At 43.3% G+C, this 17,817-nt stretch overlaps 1 protein-coding gene across 1 annotated transcript in view; it reads left to right on the top strand.

The window, feature by feature from the left end:
* The window catches only part of SBI1 (Leucine carboxyl methyltransferase), a 125,545-nt gene that overhangs the window by 26,206 nt on the left and 81,522 nt on the right, over positions 1-17,817 (top strand). Inside the window, exons 2-4 of the mRNA XM_086816003.1 lie at positions 7,979-8,067; positions 8,246-8,394; positions 8,614-8,661. Coding sequence (XP_086672129.1) covers positions 7,979-8,067; positions 8,246-8,394; positions 8,614-8,661 — 286 coding nt within the window. The remainder of the gene's footprint in view (positions 1-7,978; positions 8,068-8,245; positions 8,395-8,613; positions 8,662-17,817) is intronic.

The following is a 17,817-nucleotide window of genomic DNA, read 5'->3' on the forward strand; positions in this document are numbered from 1 at the left end:
ATATAATGGATTCTTCTTTGTATACCGCTTTCCATTGTGTATTGATTTCACTTTCTTCTTTTCTCATCCCTTCCATGGATGTGAATGAATTAAGTGTGTTTGAAAGCAAAGAATTACAGAAGATACTTGATTCGTTTCAAGATGTATTTCCTAAGGAATTGCCATCGGGTTTACCACCTAAACGGGCAGTAGATCATCGTATTGACTTGATCCTTGGTGCTCATCCTGTCAGTATTCCACCTTATCGGATGAGCCAAGCCGAGGAAGATGAGTTGGCTAAACAACTCGAAGATTATTTGAGGATGGGCCAGATCCGTCCAAGTAAATCACCTTGGGGTGCACCTGTGTTGCTCAGGAGAAAGAAGGACAATACTTGGAGAATGTGTATAGATTACAAAAGATTGAACAAGCTGACCATTAAGAACCGTTATCCTCTCCCTAGATCAGATGACCTGATTGACCGGTTAGCAGGAGCGAAATATTTCACGAAGATAGATTTACGTACTGGCTATCACCAGATACGTATTCATGAAAGGCATGTCGAAAGAACCGCCTTTCGGACTAGGTATAGCCATTACGAGTTTCTCGTATTACCTTTTGGGTTAACCAATGCTCCAGCCACTTTCCAGCAAATGATGAACGATCTTTTTCGTGAACATTTGGGGAAATTTGTGGTGGTGTTCTTGGATGATATTTTGATATATAGCCGTACTCTTGAGGATCATGTCAGACACCTCACGATTGTCTTATCTATTTTGAGACAGAATCGACTATATGCTAAGTTGAGTAAATGTGAGTTCTTTATGACCGACATCATTAACTTGGGACACAAGATCACTAGAGATGGATTGAGCATTGACTATGACCGAGTTCAGAAGGTTCTGGACTGGCCTATACCATGAACAGTGAAACAACTTCGTTCTTTTCTCGGTTTTGTAGTTTTTCTTCGGAAATCTGTACGGGAGTACTCTCAGCTCACACTACCGATGACCGACTTATTGAAAGGTCGTGGACGTAAGTCAAATCAGCCTATCACTTGGAATAACGATTTGGATATGGCCTTCAGGCTTTTGAAAGATAAAGTCAAGGAAGCACCTATCTTAGCATTACCTGATCCTAGTCGGCCTTATGTTCTTGAAACTGATGCCAGTGACTATGCTATCGGGGCTGCTTTATTTCAAGATGGTAGACCGGTTGCTTTTGAAAGTAAAAAGCTAGACGACACTCAATCTCGTTGGCCAACCCTTGAGAAGGAGCTTTATGCTGTGATTCATGCTCTCAAGGTTTGGAGACATTATTTGTATGGCTCCAAGTTTGTGGTATTGACTGATCATCAGTCAATCAAGTATGTGTGTGATTCGGATGATTTGAGAGGCAGGAAAGCTCGTTGGGCAGAGTTAATACAAGATTTTGATTTTGAGATCCGTTATCGGAAAGGGTCCATGAATAGTATTGCAGATGCGCTTAGTCGGATTAGAGAGGTGAATACTTTGTCGTTCACCGAGATTTCTACTGACTTATTTCAGTCATTGAGAGGGCTTTGCAGGACTGATAGTTATTTTGGTCCATTTTGTCAGAAGATCCAGGACGGGAGCTCATTGATTGACCAAGACTCGGTGACTGAGCAGTCTACTATTCAGGCTGCAGGAGGTCAGTGGATGATTCGGAATGGTTTGCTATTCCGTAATGACAAAATTTGTGTACCACAGATCCCGGACATTAGGTCCAAGATTCTGAGGGAGTGTCACGACGCCCCTTTTACTGGACACCCTGGGGTACACAAGACACTATCATTAGTGAAACACACTTTTTATTGGCCGAAGATGAAAGGGTATGTAGAGGATTATGTTCTCAAGTGTCAGATTTGTCAGGCAAATAAAGCTGAACGCTTTAGACAGGCTGGGTTGTTGCATCCTTTGCAAATCCCAGGTAATAAATAGGAAAGTATTTCCATGGATTTTATTACCGGATTGCCAAGAACACATCAAGGCCACGATTCTATTTGGGTTGTGGTAGATCGCTTGACAAAAATGGCTAGATTTTTACCGACCCGGAAGACTATTACAGCTACGCAATTAGCTCGGTAGTTTATCGAGCAATTGTTTAGACTGTACGGGTTACCGCAGGACATAGTCAGTGATAGGGACTCTAAGTTTACGAGTGAATTTTGGAAACTTGTTTTTGAGAAGTTGGAAACAACTTTGAATTTGAGTTCCTCTGATCATCCTCAATCTGATGGCCAGACTGAAAGAGTGAATCAGATTTTGGAGGATATGCTTCGAGCATATGTATCCAAAAGACAGAGTTCATGGGAGGATTATCTTCCTATGTTAGAATTTGCATATAACAGTACTAAGCATACGAGTACAGGGTTTAGTCCTTTCATGCTTATGTATGGTTTTCAACCTAGATCACCTGTTACAGTAGGATTCTCAGGACTTCAGCATGATGCAGCACGTAATTTTTTGCAAGATATACAGGAAATGTTACAAGTTGCGAAGGAATCTATTAGAAGTGCTCAAGACCGAGACAGGTTTTATTCTAATAGACATCGTTCACCTAGAGAGTTCTCTGAAGGAACGATGATGTATTTGCGAGTTCCGAAAGATTCCGAGACTTTACGGACAGGTCGATCTCCGAAATTATCCCCTAGATACTGTGGACCATTTCGTGTTACACGACGGATTGGTTCAGTTGCATATGAATTGGATTTGCCTTCTCATGTGAAAGTTCATCCTGTATTTCATGTCAGTAGACTTAAGGAAGTACTGGGTGGAGCAGATCAATTAGTTACTCCTCAAGAAATTATAGATGTCGAGGACATGACATTTGTTCCTCACGAACCTGAAAAGATTCTTGGATTTCGTGAACGAAGATTGCGTAGTACGCTTATCACGGAATACAAGATCAAGTGGAAGGATCGTGTTGAGGAGGACGCTACATGGGAGACATTGACTACTCTTCAGAGAGATTACCCTGGCTTTTTAGTAAGCACAGGAGTGAGCTCTTAGAGGAAGGGGAGTATGTCATGTGCACAGTGTGTATCTACCGTGTGCTATACGCATGCAAGACTAGTTTCGAGGCTTGGGGAAGCTTGGAACTAGGCAGGCTGATTGACGAGCTGAGTTAGGGAAATACTAACGGGCGGGCACCCAAGTATGGACGGGCGGGCGGGCGGCCAAGTGTGGACGCCCGATGACCGGCCAAGAGCCTATAAAAGGGTGGCCAAGGTTAGTTATTGTATGATAGAGAGTCTCGCGAGTTTGTGAGAGCTCTATGGTCTTGGAGCCTGGATCTAGTGCAGACGTGCACCTGCTTTATGCAGCCGAGGCCGGCAGCAATCTCGAGGCCTGCGAGGGCAGCTTCGTGGCGGTATGGGACGTCGCGAGGAGGAGATTGGTCGGTACGTCAACCTAGTTAGCTCAGCTCGTGGCTCGGTGGGGACAGCCAAGACTGTGGGCTTGCCCACGGCTGTCATGGTTGGGAGGTGAGTCAGGCCTGCACCCCCTTGCTTGTTTGTTTGTTCGTTTGTTTGCAGGATTCGAGTTTCGAACCGAGATCGATCACGAGGGGATCCGTGGGGATTTGACAGAGCATTGGCTCCTTCCTCACCAGCACAGATGCTGATATCATTTGGCATGACAGGTCCTCAGTGTTGCTTTTTCCCTCCCTCCATGATGTAGTTTCCCTCCTAGAGCGGCCAGCCATGGAAGGAGCATCCCTTTTCTTGTTTTTGAGCATTTTATCTCTGTGAAGGGTTGTAGTCCCCCATAGGTGGACGTTTATTTTAACTAGTACAAGGATCTTTTTCGGAAGAAGAGGGGGGGGGGGTGTGTTGGTTGTGTGTGGAAAGCTTTGGCATCCAACGGAAGGCATCTGAAAAAGGCACAGTCCACTGGGTGTCCCATGATGTGAGGGGGAGCACCCTTGGACTCTAGGAGAGGGTAGATAGCCGTGAGTGATGAGCAAATGCCTCATCATAATGGCTTTCCAAACCTTGGAGAAGAGGGCATAATGCTTACGTGTACCCTACACAAGGCTGATGTAGCTGAGGAGTTGTGCCTTCCACATTTTGACTTGAAGGATGTATATGTGGAGCTTACATAGTTTCGATGTTTAACTTCCAAATTGTGGGGTTGGTAACATCATGTGCGTCCTGCATGCTACACACTTCACCTAGTTTCTATCACGTGCCTATTAAGTGAAATATGCATGGAGGGATTAAGATTATGCACTCAAAGAATGCACCCAAAAAGTAGTAATGGATATCTCTCAACCAGCTTTAGTTTGCAAAACTTAAATCATTGGCTAGTTCATGGACCATCAAGGAGGGACTGGCTAGCTCACTACCTGGCACCAAGCCATAGCTCCCTAAGGAGCGCTCCTGAGCTTGAAGCTAGATCAACACCATATCTGAATTCATTATGCAAGCCCTGGTGTCCCATACCACCAGGACGGACCATCTGATAGAATGTGCAGCGGAAGAAGGGAAAGTGGAAACATAGGAGGGAGAGAGAGAGAGAAAGATAGAGAGGAAACACAGGTGAGAACCTGCTCTCAATATCATCATCAAAAGGAATACATGTCCCGAGCAAGAGGGGAGAACCTCGTAAGTGAGGGACTGCAGCTAGACAAGCTAGGCAAGCAATGCAAGCAGTAAAAATATGAGGGAGGCATGCCGGCTATATATACCTCTACATGAAGGCAGCCGACTAGGGATAAATACCTCCACGACTGGGGAAAATCCCAAGACCATAAAATGGGGAATAAATATGGGTAAAATATGAGTGAGAGGTGACCAGCCCCTCTGACTAACATGGTCAGCCCTAGAGGCTAAAATAAGACACCAAATAGGAAGCCAACAAGTAGGGGATGATGTCTAACACCCCCTCTCAGCACCGGATGCTGAGCAAACTCCAAGAAGCCAGAGACGCCGTCCTCGATCAAAGATGAAAGACTGCAGAAACAGGTACCAAGAAAGCTCCACAAGCAATCTCCTCAGCAACTCAGCTACAAAAGCAACAGAACAAGCTGCCAGGTACACTGCTCCTCTGGAAGAAAACAACCATATAGGCTGCGACGTGCTGCTCCAAATAATGGTTCCAAACCCAAGTGTAAGAACACTCCCCGAAGTCGAATGTCGTGTATCCAGCCTGGAGAAGGTATGAAAAACCTCAAAACCAACCAAGATCAGATCCTGTATATAACCAATCCTGGGAGAAGCAAACTGCTCCTCACTGGAACCCTCAAAAGAAATAGAGTCAATCTGCTCCAACTCTGTACCAAGAGTAGCCAAATGCTTGATAAAAGCATCCTTTGAAAAGGTCGGCATCGCAAGATGTAAAGACTCTGTAGAAAATATGGGGTCCATCTGCCCAAACTCCATAACATGAGTTACCCAATGCTGTACATAAGTACACGCCACTGAGGTGGGCATCACAAGATGAAAGGACTCCACATCCCCCTCTGAAAAATGATATCGTCGGACTGGTACAAGCCCAACCTGATTCTGATCCAAATCCAAAAAACTCTGGAAGTACCACTGTGCCCCAGGCACGATTAGCAACCACAGATCCAAAGCATCCCACTGGGTCCAAAAAGCCATCCTCCAAAACAACAAACCATCAGAACTGGCAGGGGGAGGGGCAACCTCAGAAGCATCACAAAGAGAGGCAAAGGTAGACTCCTCACAATGAGAAAGGGAAGCAGGAATATAAATTGCAGTGGCAACAAAGTCCTCAAAAGCATCACGGATAGCAGAAGACTGTTCCAGAAGTAGAACCAGATCCCAAGAATCAGCATCAGATAAAAGATCCATGTGAAAGGATCATACCGCAAAAAAGGGCAAAACACCCTCCTTGTTCTGCAAATACTGCAAAGAACACAAGCTCGGACAAAATAAACTCTGCTCAGGATCTCTAAAAAGATCACTGCTCTCCTCCAAATAACTGTAAACTCCTGTCAAAGAAGAATGTCTCCACAGATACAACACAGCTCCCGAAACTGATCCTCAAGTGAAGTAGCTGGAGAAAGGCCCCCTCTGAGTGTAGAAAACTCCTGTGGGAAGCAAAACGCAGCCAAAAACACTGCTATCCAGCAAAAATAGCACTCCACCGCCAACAGAAGGCAAGGAACATGTAGAAACCGGGAAACCGTGTAGGCCAAGAACAAAACACAGGTATAGATGCTTCAAAATCAGCAAAACGCTGACTGAAATCAGAAATTCAGAATCCTCCTCAAGTACCAAACTGCCTCCAAAGCCACAATCCAATCAAGAAACCCCCTCTGCAAGTGATCTGTGTCCACTGGAGAAGAAAACGCAGCCAAACAAGGGCTACAAACCTGAAAATTCAGGCCAACCAGTGTCCACACCTCCTATGAGGAAAAACGCTGAAGAGAAGGTACCTTCGGGTCCAACAGATGAAGCCCAAGTGAAGGTAGAGCTACCAGCAAGATCGGTTCAGAAAAAACGCAGCAACCATGGCTGCAAATCTGAAAACGCAGAGGTATAAGGGGCTGAATATGAAAACACTCTGGAGAAATAGGTACACCCAAGCCTTAGATCAGCAAATCAGCATCAGAAACCTGTAGAAGAAAAAAACGCAGCAAATATGCTGCTGTTGGCCTGTACAAAACAAGCAACCAGCACTACAGGGGGGGTATGAATGCTGAGAACTGCTGAAAACTGCTGTAGACAGCCACCTGAAGAAAAACGCAGCAAATATGCTGCTGTTGGCCTGTACAAAACAAGCAACCAGCACTATAGGGGGGGTATGAATGCTGAGAACTGCTGAAGCACCTGAAGAAAAACGCAGCAACCTATGTGCTGCTGTCCTTGCTGAAAACACAAAAACGCAGGTCTGTCCAGGGGCAGAAAAAACGCAGATATGAAGAGGTATAGGAGGGAGCATCCAACGCTGAAAATCACCGGCGCTCTGATACCATGATAGAATGTGCAGCGGAAGAAGGGAAAGTGGAAACACAGGAGGGAGAGAGAGAGAGAAAGATGGAGAGGAAACACAGGTGAGAACCTGCTCTCAATATCATCATCAAAAGGAATACATGTCCCGAGCAAGAGGGGAGAACCTCGTAAGTGAGGGACTGCAGCTAGACAAGCTAGGCAAGCAATGCAAGCAGTAAAAATATGAGGGAGGCATGCCGGCTATATATACCTCTACATGAAGGCAGCCGACTAGGGATAAATACCTCCACGACTGGGGAAAATCCCAAGACCATAAAATGGGGAATAAATATGGGTAAAATATGAGTGAGAGGTGACCAGCCCCTCTGACTAACATGGTCAGCCCTAGAGGCTAAAATAGGACACCAAATAGGAAGCCAGCAAGTAGGGGATGATGTCTAACACCATCCAGGTGTAGGGCTTGAGTTAGACCAGGGCTTGATCTCCAGGTTGTCTCCCTATTCTTGTGAGTGTACATAAAGCTTAGTACTTACTAAATAAATGCTAGGTGAGGGTGCTGTAACTCTAGGGTCACTATAAATTGGATCATTAACCAGTAATTTTGTATTACTCATCTTACTACCAAGTGGCCCTGCAATTGAGTTACTAATTAGGATTAATCTAACCCCATCAGTATTGCAAGCTTAGTTGTCTTTTGAGGGCATAACACCATTTTTCAATCGTATTGAATCTCGATTGGCCTTTCCAACGAACACATCATTTTATTTGGTGATGTTGTTGCAGAAAGACCAGGCTGCTATTTTTGCCTTTTCATGGTGTTCTTTGTTTTTTGTTTTTGTTTTTTTGATTTTATACACTTTCTTGTCTTTGGGAATCAAAATTATCACTATAAGGAAGGGAGCAAACCACCAAGGTATGACCAAGACAAATCTTGTGGCATGAAGGTGATTTTCTCCCTATTGGGTTGGTGGGGTGTAAGTGTTCCCAGTTTTCAAAGGTTGATGTGCTGTAGATTTGAACAGAAAGTATGTTATTTATCTATTCATTAATGAACAGATCATGTGTGAAGAAAGGCTACATGGAAGACAAGTATGTTCAATTTTTTGTCCGCCGGCCAGCGAGAAGATCGCCCATTATTAACCGTGGTAAGATGTTGGGATGACATGTTCCAAAGTAACTTTGTTTCTGAAGAGTTATTTTGCAGCGAGTGTACGACAAGCCATTGTTGAGCATGTTCATGTTTCTATCGGAAAAGCTCATGGATAAATAGTGAGATTGAAGTTGATTATGTAGCTAATTAGAATGTTGTTTGGCTGAAAAAAGGGTATTATGCTCGTTGGGCTGCCATTCGAAAGCTTTTGTTGCAATTTCTGGAGGCTGGAACGTCTTCTTCTGATGGAATCTCTGGCAATCCCAAAAAACAAATACTATCTTTAGGTGCAGGATTTGATACAATATATTTCCAGTTACAGGTAGGGTTAGATGAAGCAGAAGTGCGTGATTGTTGGATTTTCTCAGTTGCTTAAGGTGCCCTGTCCTTTTTTTTTTTGGTGACGTATATATTATCTAGTTATCGTGCATTCAGTGGGTGTAGGCTGGTGGGTATCGAGGTCATCTTGGGAGATGAAGCCCTCCACCACCGGGCGACTGTCCTACAAATTGTAATGAATTCTACTCTCATCTTTTTGCAGGATGAAGGAAAAGCACCTTATCTTTTTGTGGAGCTGGACTTCAAGGAGGTACCTCCTTTTGATTATGCTTAAAAGCTATATTGTCCTCATTTCCAATTTGACTTTTCTGTTGTTGGGCATGTTTGCAGTCAAAATGACTTTGCTTCTTGGCATTCAGGAGTTCTCACATCAAGTGGGACTCTTTTTTGTAGTTGGTGATGATTTAAGTTTTTTATCCTTGGAGCAAGGCTTCTATATGGATGAATCCATGTGTCCCGACTCCCAATACAATCTCCCTGAAGCAGTGACCAAGGGGTAAAGGTTCCTTTCGTAGTTGTATGTAGTCCTCTAGATGCATACACATGACCTAGTGACTATCATGACTGTCAGAAACAAGAGACACAGGATTGTATGAAATAATGTGTGCAAACACAAGTGCTCAGAAAGTAGAACAACATGGATTAAATTGAACTCTTAAATGATAAACAGGCTGCTGAATTTCAGAAAGTACATGAAGAAGCCCAAATATAGGAATGTGAAAGGCATGATATGCAAAAATGAAACACGCGCATTTAAAAAAAGGGAAAGGAAAAGTTTTGGAAAAAAAAGTGGCGTGGTGCTGATGACATGGCGATGGTGACGTGGCACTGACACTTAGCAAGATAGCAGCGCAAGGTCACCTTACAAGCTTGGAATGATGTGACTAGCTTTTGGAAAGCAAAAGATAAAAAGCTTTTTAAATACTAAAAAAATAAGAGCTTTTATTATTAAAAAGATGCTTTCTGGACTATAAGTGAGTTTTAAAGGGCTTTTCTCAAGTACTTTTGGGCAAGAACTATAAATTCAGCTATTCTCTCATTGTTGAGACATGTAAAAAGACAAGAGAGCTCTCTAGCTCTAAGAACTTGTATCTAATATAACTCGAGAGGGGGTAAGGGTGGGCTGGCCCAAGGCTTTTTCGACCCCTAGTGTGGTGTCTTCTCTCTCTACTCTCTCTCTTTTGTTTATTTTCAGATTTTCTCTAGGTTTTACGCGTGAAATTGTTGTTTTTTTGAAGATAAGCTAAGTACCCATGCCACGGCCCTTACGAAGGCCTGTTGCAAAAACTAATATACAATAATTGATTGTATGCTGTACAGAAATCTGCAAAAAATCAGCAGGCCTTTACTTACTAAGGCTTGTGTGGAGTTGGCTTCTTGAGTGTGCTAAAGCAAGGGTCTTCAGAGCAGCACCAAATATGCAAACGGCAGCAGCTATAAGGTTTTACAAGGGCTGAAGATCAGTGTTTCACCAAAGGGGAGGAGAAGTGATGCAAAGGGACGAAAAGGGCTGACTTTATCTAGGCGATGGAGAGGCGTATCATGAACAGCAAGAACCACCTATGGAGTTATGTGGGTAGCCAAGATGGCTGTCCATACCCTTCTATTTGCTATATGGCCTTCATGGATCACCAACCGTCACCCTCGCATCATTTGCAGGCTATATTTAAGGTGGCGACCCTCCAGAAGTAACGTGGCGGCAGGTGTCACAATCCTCCAGAGATTTGTGACATGCGGAAGGATTTCTTGCAGCATGATGGATTCACTCATATAAGAGTTGGTGACTCTAATGAGGGATTAGAGTTGGTGACCCTAAGTCAGTAAGAAGAGTTGGTGACTCTGACTACTGAATTTATGCACTCATGCAAGGGTTAGTGACCCTAGTGAGTGTGTAAACTCATGAAAGAGTTGGTGATTCTGTTCAGTGAGTATATGAACTCATGGAAGGGTTGGTGACCCTAGTGAGTTAACTGGACTCATACAAGGTAACTTGCTCTAGTGAGTACAGTATTTGGATCTAGCATGGGTGGTGCCCATGGTCGTGACTATTTTGGTGTGCAAAATGGCAAGTTGGGAGATTGAATCCAAATCATCGCCCACAAGCATTTGCCTGTGAAATGCACTTATTTTGCCTGTGAATGTCCACGGGCATCCGGGATGCCTGGACACCCCGTGGACGTGTGTGTGCACACTTGTTTGGGACTAAGGTGGTGATTTTTATGTGTTTTGCAGGTGGTAAGTTTGCATACTCAACCTTATTTAATTATTATTTCCTTTATCTACTAAAGTCTATTAAAGTTTGGGCTGACAAACTTATAAATTATAAGTGAGTTCACATCAGGCTGGACTTTATTAATGAACTGGGACGAGTTATGAGTGTTGGGTACCCGGGCACTGGACCAAAATCCCACGAGTTGCTAAAAGTGGCTGAGGAGGTATTTTACGAGTTGCTTTTCTGGCAACATGGTGTGTTGAACAAGTTAGGGCAGCCAAAAAGAGCAAGTCGACTTCTTCTGGAAGGAGCTTAGGGCTGTTGGACAGCAGTGAGAAGAGACTTGAAGCTGGCCGATTGCTCCTACTGGTGCTAGACAGTTCGTCGACTTCAAGAATACGTGTTGTAGGGCTGGCCGACTACAAAAACATGTGTTGCTGGGCTGGTCGTCAGTGATTTCTCTCTTTTCTTGTGCTGGCCGAGTTGAATACAAGCTATAGGGGTTTGCACAATCGTGTGGAAAGCCGTGAAATCAAGGAAACAGTTGGTGATTGTTTAGCCCTAGTTGGTGACTAAGGGCTTGGTTTCACTAGAAGGTAGTTGGTGACTGCTTTGGCCTTGGTTGGTGATCGAGTGTTGGTTTTCTTTGAAGAGCAGTTGGTGACTGCTTTAGCCTTGGTTGGTGACCGATGGTTGGTTTTTTTTGAAGAGAAGTTGGTGAATGCTTTGCCCTGGTTGGTGACCGAGGGTTTGCTTTCTTTATTGAGCTGTTGGTGGCTGCTTTGCTTTGGTTGGTGACCGAGAGCTTGTATTTCTTTGTTTTTCATAGATTTGGATAAATCTGGTGCTGGCAGAGGAGTGGAACTCTTGGGCACCTGCATCTTGTACAAGAGAATACTCTGTTGGTAATAAAGATACCTCGGGGGAGCTTGGCCCAACTTCAGCCCCTAGGGCTGTGTCATGTGCAAGATTATCTTATGTGGTTTTAGGATGTATTTGTTCATGATGCCTGGGACAGATGTATTGATTCATGCTCATGTTGTGATGGATGTTGAATGTATGCTGTGATTTGGGCCACTGTTATCGGTATTCACATTCCCGTTTGTGACGTTGGTATCGGAGCAAAGGTTTCTTTCTTTGCATGAGAAAGGACGATTTTTGGGCATACAGTATTTTGGTTAAGCACACAGAAGAGATAACATGAGCACTCAAGCTGAGCCTCTTGAGCAAAAGGGCACATGCCGAGGGATCTGTTGGAACTACTCATGCTCCTCTTGAGCAAGAGAGGGCATATGCAAGAGAGACTGTTGGTACTGCACATACAGATCTTGCTGATGTAAGGTCTGAGTTGGAGGCCTTGAGGCGCCAAGTTAGGTGATATCGTGATGAGATAGTTGAGTGGCGATCTTTGAGAAAAGATCTTGATGTGCAAAAAGTCTTGAGTACAAAAAGTCTTGAGTACAAAAAGGAAAATTTCTCCAGATGATGCAGCCATTGAGGCCATGGCAGTAGAGATGGGATATAATGATCCTCGTGAATTGGCCAAGTATTATGTGAGAGGACAAAAGCATGTATCCAAGGACTTCAGTGGAAGAAGGGCTTCTCGTTGGAAAGCACATGCAGATTCTAGATTCTAATGATTCAGAAGAGGCTATATCTAATCCTCATCATATTGTTCCACGCCAAGAGCGTTCTCATCATGTCGATTCCACTCGATCTACGAGTACCGCTCGGGATAGTGGAAAGAGAGCTCGACACGAGTCCCCTAATGCTAAAACTGATGGACATGGCAGACATTCAAAGAAAAAAGCCGAGGGCTCAAGTCAGGGGATAAGGACATCAAGTTTGAGAACTTCTTTGGGAAGATGGAAATTACCAAAGCTTTTGCTTTTATTCGGCAATTTGGGAGTTCTTTTTGCAACGAAGACTTCTTGGAGAAGTCTAAACTGAGGCATGTGGGTATGCATCTAAGAGAAATAGCTAGTGATTGGTGGATGGCCGAACTTTTGGATCATAGTGTTGCTCGCATATGGGCTGAATTTAAAACTCAGTTTTATGATCAATTCTTACCACCAAACTTTGCTAAAAATGTGCGAAAAGAATGGGATTGGTTGAAACAGGAAGAAGGGGAGTCGGTGTAGACTTGCATTGCCAAATATTGGAAGGTACTGCTGAAAGTTACTCCTTTCATGACACTCTCCGATGAAGAGAAGAAAAGGAAGTTTGAGTCTGGGTTGCATCCGATTATTCAAGAGAGTCTTGAAGTGTACCCAAATCAAACTCTTGAGTAGTTAACGCATTCGACTACAGTAGCTGAGAAGTTACGCATGACAAATCTAAGCCAATTTCAGATTCTTCCAAGGCTAAGAAGAGGGCTGGTTATGACCAGAAAAAGGGTGGACAGCCCTTAAAAAGTGATCGGAAAGATGCCCAAGATACAAAGGAACGTTCATTCAAGAAGTTGTGGAGCAAACACAATTATCATGGACTGTCAAAATAGCATAGGATTGAGTATGCACATGATGGAAAATGTTTTGGATGTGGTAGTAAAGATCATGTGTATTTTAGGTGCCCATGAAACCCAAATGCAGATAGTGGCATTGAAAAGCCTCTTGTAAATGCTGTGCCAGATGTACTGGGAAACAAAAAACTGAAAGACTTACATGTAAAGCATGGGGACAGCTAAATGATCAACCTGCACTATTTGTTTTTGATGATGCATCCACGGACAATTTCATTTCTGTGCAGATGGCTGCCGCCATAGGGTTGGATGTATCAGATTATGGCATTCAAATGGATGCAGATGTAGCTTTTGAGGGTAAAGGAGTGAATGTAATGCTAGTCATTAGCAAGCTCCGCATTAACATACAGGGCTATCTTGATCATGAGAGCTTTATGGTTGCTCCCCTCACTGGTTGTGATGTTTTGTTGGGAATGTCTTGGCATGCTCGTATGGAGCCAAAGAAATCATACAAAACAAAGAAGATTAGTTTCATGCATAGAGGTAGAGAAATTGTTATAGATGCTGCTAGGAAGTACCATACCTATTGTCAGTCATGTACAGGTCAATAAAGTAATAAAGAAATTAGCTTGTTCTTACTTGCTTTCTGTAAGAGAGTGCTGAGCATGAAATGTGAATGTTGATCAACTAACTTGAGAGCGAGTAGATTTCCTACATCGCTATAGTGATTGTTTTCGAGATGCGTTGCCTGGTGAGTTACCACTTGAGTGTTCCATGCATAGAGGTAGAGAAATTGTTATAGATGCTGGTACTCTAGGAAGTACCATACCTATTGTCAGTCATGTACAGGTCAATAAGAAGATAAAGAAATTAGCTTGTTCTTACTTGCTTTCTGTAAGAGAGTGCTGAGCATGAAATGTGAATGTTGATCAACTAACTTGAGAGCGAGTAGATTTCCTACATCGCTATAGTGATTGTTTTCGAGATGCGTTGCCTGGTGAGTTACCACTTGAGTGTTCCAAAGATCACCATATTGATGTGATACCTGGTAGCACACCACCAAATCGGTCTCCATGCAGGGTAAGTGCTAGTCAGCAAGAAGAGATTATGGCGCAAGTAAATGACTTGCTCGAGAAAGGATTGATACAACCCTCCCATCTCTTCTCCTTATTGTTCACCTGTGTTATTGCTGCAAAAGAAAAATGGTACATACAATATGTGCGCCAATTATTGTGCCCTTAACAAGGTTACGATAAAGAACAAATTCCCTATTTCGTCATTGATGACATTCTGGACAAGCTGGAAGGTGCAGCTTGCTTACGAGTGGCACCGCAGTGTTAAGATATCGAGCTCAACTAGTGCTACGGCGAACATTGATGACCCGCCTGGGTGACAGCTTCCGCACTTATGCCATTGGTATGGTTGGTGAGATTATGGTCGATATGCCGCTAGTGGATGACAAGCTGTGTGACAACCACTTTGGAGTACTAGAGTTACGGCATAGTTATAACACCAACTCATATAGTCGAGTTCACACTATAGACCGACCATTTTGTATATTGTTGTAGGAGAGTACTTTCTCTTTATGTATATACTCTTATCTTTAAGTTATATGGTTGAAAAGAAGACAAGAAGATAGAAGAAAATTCAGCCATCCATCTCTCTCTTGTGTCTTGCACTCTCTTGTGTGTGTGTGTGTGTGTGTGTTTGCTTGCAAGGAGCTCAAGCTCTCTCTCCCCCACATTCTCTTTAAGGTATCAGAGCTCCGGTTCGTGTGAGCTAAGGTGGCAAGCAAGAGGCAAGAATAAGCAAGCAAGGAAGCAGTACACGGGTAAGAGCATCACCATCTCTTTCCCTTCTTGGTTTAGGTACAACACTCCTCGTTAGCTCCGGGAGCTATACATCTCCGATTGAGGAGTTGTCTTCCCAGGCTTGGAGGTGCCTGTGTGTTACTCAGTACTTTCTACTACAGTTTTTCGGCCTGAATCGCGTTTTGGGCGCGTCTTGGTCTCCGTTTTGTCACTGCTAGGTATTTTCGACAATTTCGGAAAAGTTCTAGTTGAGAAGTGTCTCTGGTCGAAATCTGGTTATTACAGTGCAGCAGTGCATTTTAGGAGTGTATTTATTGTTGACATTGGGTGTACTTTGGTAGATCTGGTGACCTACAGGTTGTGCTGAAGGACCGCTGCAGTAGTCACAGAAGATGCTGTGTTACAGGTTGCATATAGAAATTATCTGTTGCAATTTTTTGATTGTTGCAGGAAAACATGTCTGGTGATGGAATCAATCAGATTGTTAGTGAGAAGCTAGACAAGAACAACTTGCATGCCTGGAAGTTCAGAATGACCAATTTCTTTATGGGTAAAGGATTTTGGGACTATGTCGAAGGAGACAATGAGGAGCCTCCTGAGTTGTGTGAAGAGAATGCCACTCAAGCAGACATAAAGGCATTCAAGGATTGGAACCAGGCTTTCAATTAGTGTCACAAACACGATGATAGGACACATACAGGATGCTAACACTCTAGCAGTTGCGTGGCAGAACCTGGTACAGATGTTCCAGACCAACACAAAGGCAAGAAAATTGCAACTAAAACAAGAGCTGCATATTGTGGAAAAGAAAAGCATGTCTATCAATTAGTATGCTTTAAAGATCAAGGGCATTGTTGAATCCCTTGGGTCTATCAATGTATCGGTGGAAGACGATGACTTAGTAAGTGTTTGTTTGAATGGGCTTGGCAAAGAGTACAAGCCATTCAAGACCATCATCACAGTCAGGGAGAATATGCCTAGCTTTCGGAACTTGGTGTCTATGCTGATCATAGAAGAAACGTCTTTAGGTAAGGACTTTTCTTCACAAAGCAAGAACACATCAGAACATGCCTTCTACTCCAATTCAGGTAGAGGCAGAGATAGAAGTCGTGGTCGAGGCTAAGGTGGTGGCGGACAAGGAAATCAAAATTCTGGAGAACAACAGTCCAATGCTTCACAGCATCAATCATACATAGGTGAAAGAGGCCAGTCTAAAGGCAGGGGGAGCCAAAGAGGCCGAGGTGGTTGGCAAAGAAATCAGAATGCAAATAGCTAAGAGTGTTATTATTATGGCAAACCAAGGTACATGGCAAAGGACTCCTATAAAAAGGAGAATGACATTAAAAGTGGAAAGTTGCAGCAAGGCAACTATACATCATCTAGTAAACAGGGAGGTGATGACAGAAGTGAGCAGCTATTTGTGATGCATCACATGCTCAATTCCATAACAGGAGATGTGTTAGGATCTCAAGATACATGGTATGTGGATTCTGGCGCCTCTAACCACATGACCAGTCATGCTGAGTGATTTAGAGACATGCAGAAAATGGAAAAACCAGGTTATGTAGAAACAGGTGATGATATTGTGCATCCTATTGCACAAGTTGGTAAAGTGCCATTGTCTATGCAAGATGACAAAATGAAGTACTTGACAGATGTACTTCATGTTCCAAATATTACAAAGAACCTGGTTTTTGTTGAAAAGATGGTTGAGCAGGGTTTGCAAGTGAAGGTTTAATTCTCAAGGATGTTTAATGGAAGACTTCAAAAATTAGTGTCGCTTGGTTGCTAAGGATAACAGAAATGGTAGGATGTTTACTTTCGATCTGAACATGCCTGAAGTAAAGGTAGCCATGTTTGTGCATGGAACATGTGTCGTTGCAGATATTGACATATGGCACAAACGCATTGGTCATGTGAATGTACAACGATTAAAGTCTATGCAAGCTCAAAATATTGTTGAAGGCTTGCCAAAGTTTAAGGTTGTTGGTATGCACAAAGTATGTGAAGTAGGCCAAACATGCTTTCCCACATGAAAAGCATGTCAGTGCAAGGCCATTAGATGTCATACATTCAGATGTATGGGGACCGACCAAGACTGCAACAATTGCAGGTTACAGGTGATATGTTACATTCATTGATGACCACACTAGGAAAGTGTGGGTTTACTTCATGAAGGAGAAAAGTGAGGTGTTTGCTCACTTTCAGAGATTTAAAGCCTTGGTCGAGAAGCAGAAAGGCATGCAAATAAAATGCCTAAGATCAGATGGTGGGAGAGAATATTTCTCCAATGAGTTGAGCGATTTCCTGAGGAAGTAGGGAATCAAGAGACACTTTATATGTAGCTACATTCCGCAATAGAATGGTGTTGCAGAAAGAAAAAACAGGCATATTACAGAAGTGGTACGTGCCTTGATGGCTGAAAGGAATATGCCACATTATTTTTGGGCAGAAGCAGTAGCAACTGCTGTGTACATTATGAACAAGACACCCACTGCAGCTGTTCATGGTGTGACGCTTGAACAGAAGTTTCCAGGCATAAGATTGGATGCGTCTCACTTGAAAGTGTTTGGGTGTATTGCATATATGCATGTTCCTCATGAAGTGAGAACAAAGTTGGATCCAAAGGCAGAGAAATGCATCTTTAGTGGTTATGCTATGAAGCAGAGGGTGATGGATGCCTAAGTCGAGAAAGAGGAGAATTACTCATGCACGAAGAGAAGCTGTAAGTCGTCCTCATCGTCGTTGGGTTCTGGTTATGTAACCAGTGGAGTAAGGTTGATTACAGTGTGATTGGGTTGCTTCAATTTCACAGTTTTTTAAGAGTGTGAACGAAGCTAAACTCCAAGGGCAAAGAACCTTGTTATTTCAAAGTATCATTTGACCTTCTACGACTTCAGTTTGTTTTCTACGTTTTCAAGT

Source organism: Cibotium barometz, chromosome 2 (assembly GCF_041138505.1).
Source record: "Cibotium barometz isolate CiBa-2024 chromosome 2, ASM4113850v1, whole genome shotgun sequence".
NCBI classification, from domain to species: Eukaryota; Viridiplantae; Streptophyta; class Polypodiopsida; order Cyatheales; family Cibotiaceae; genus Cibotium; species Cibotium barometz.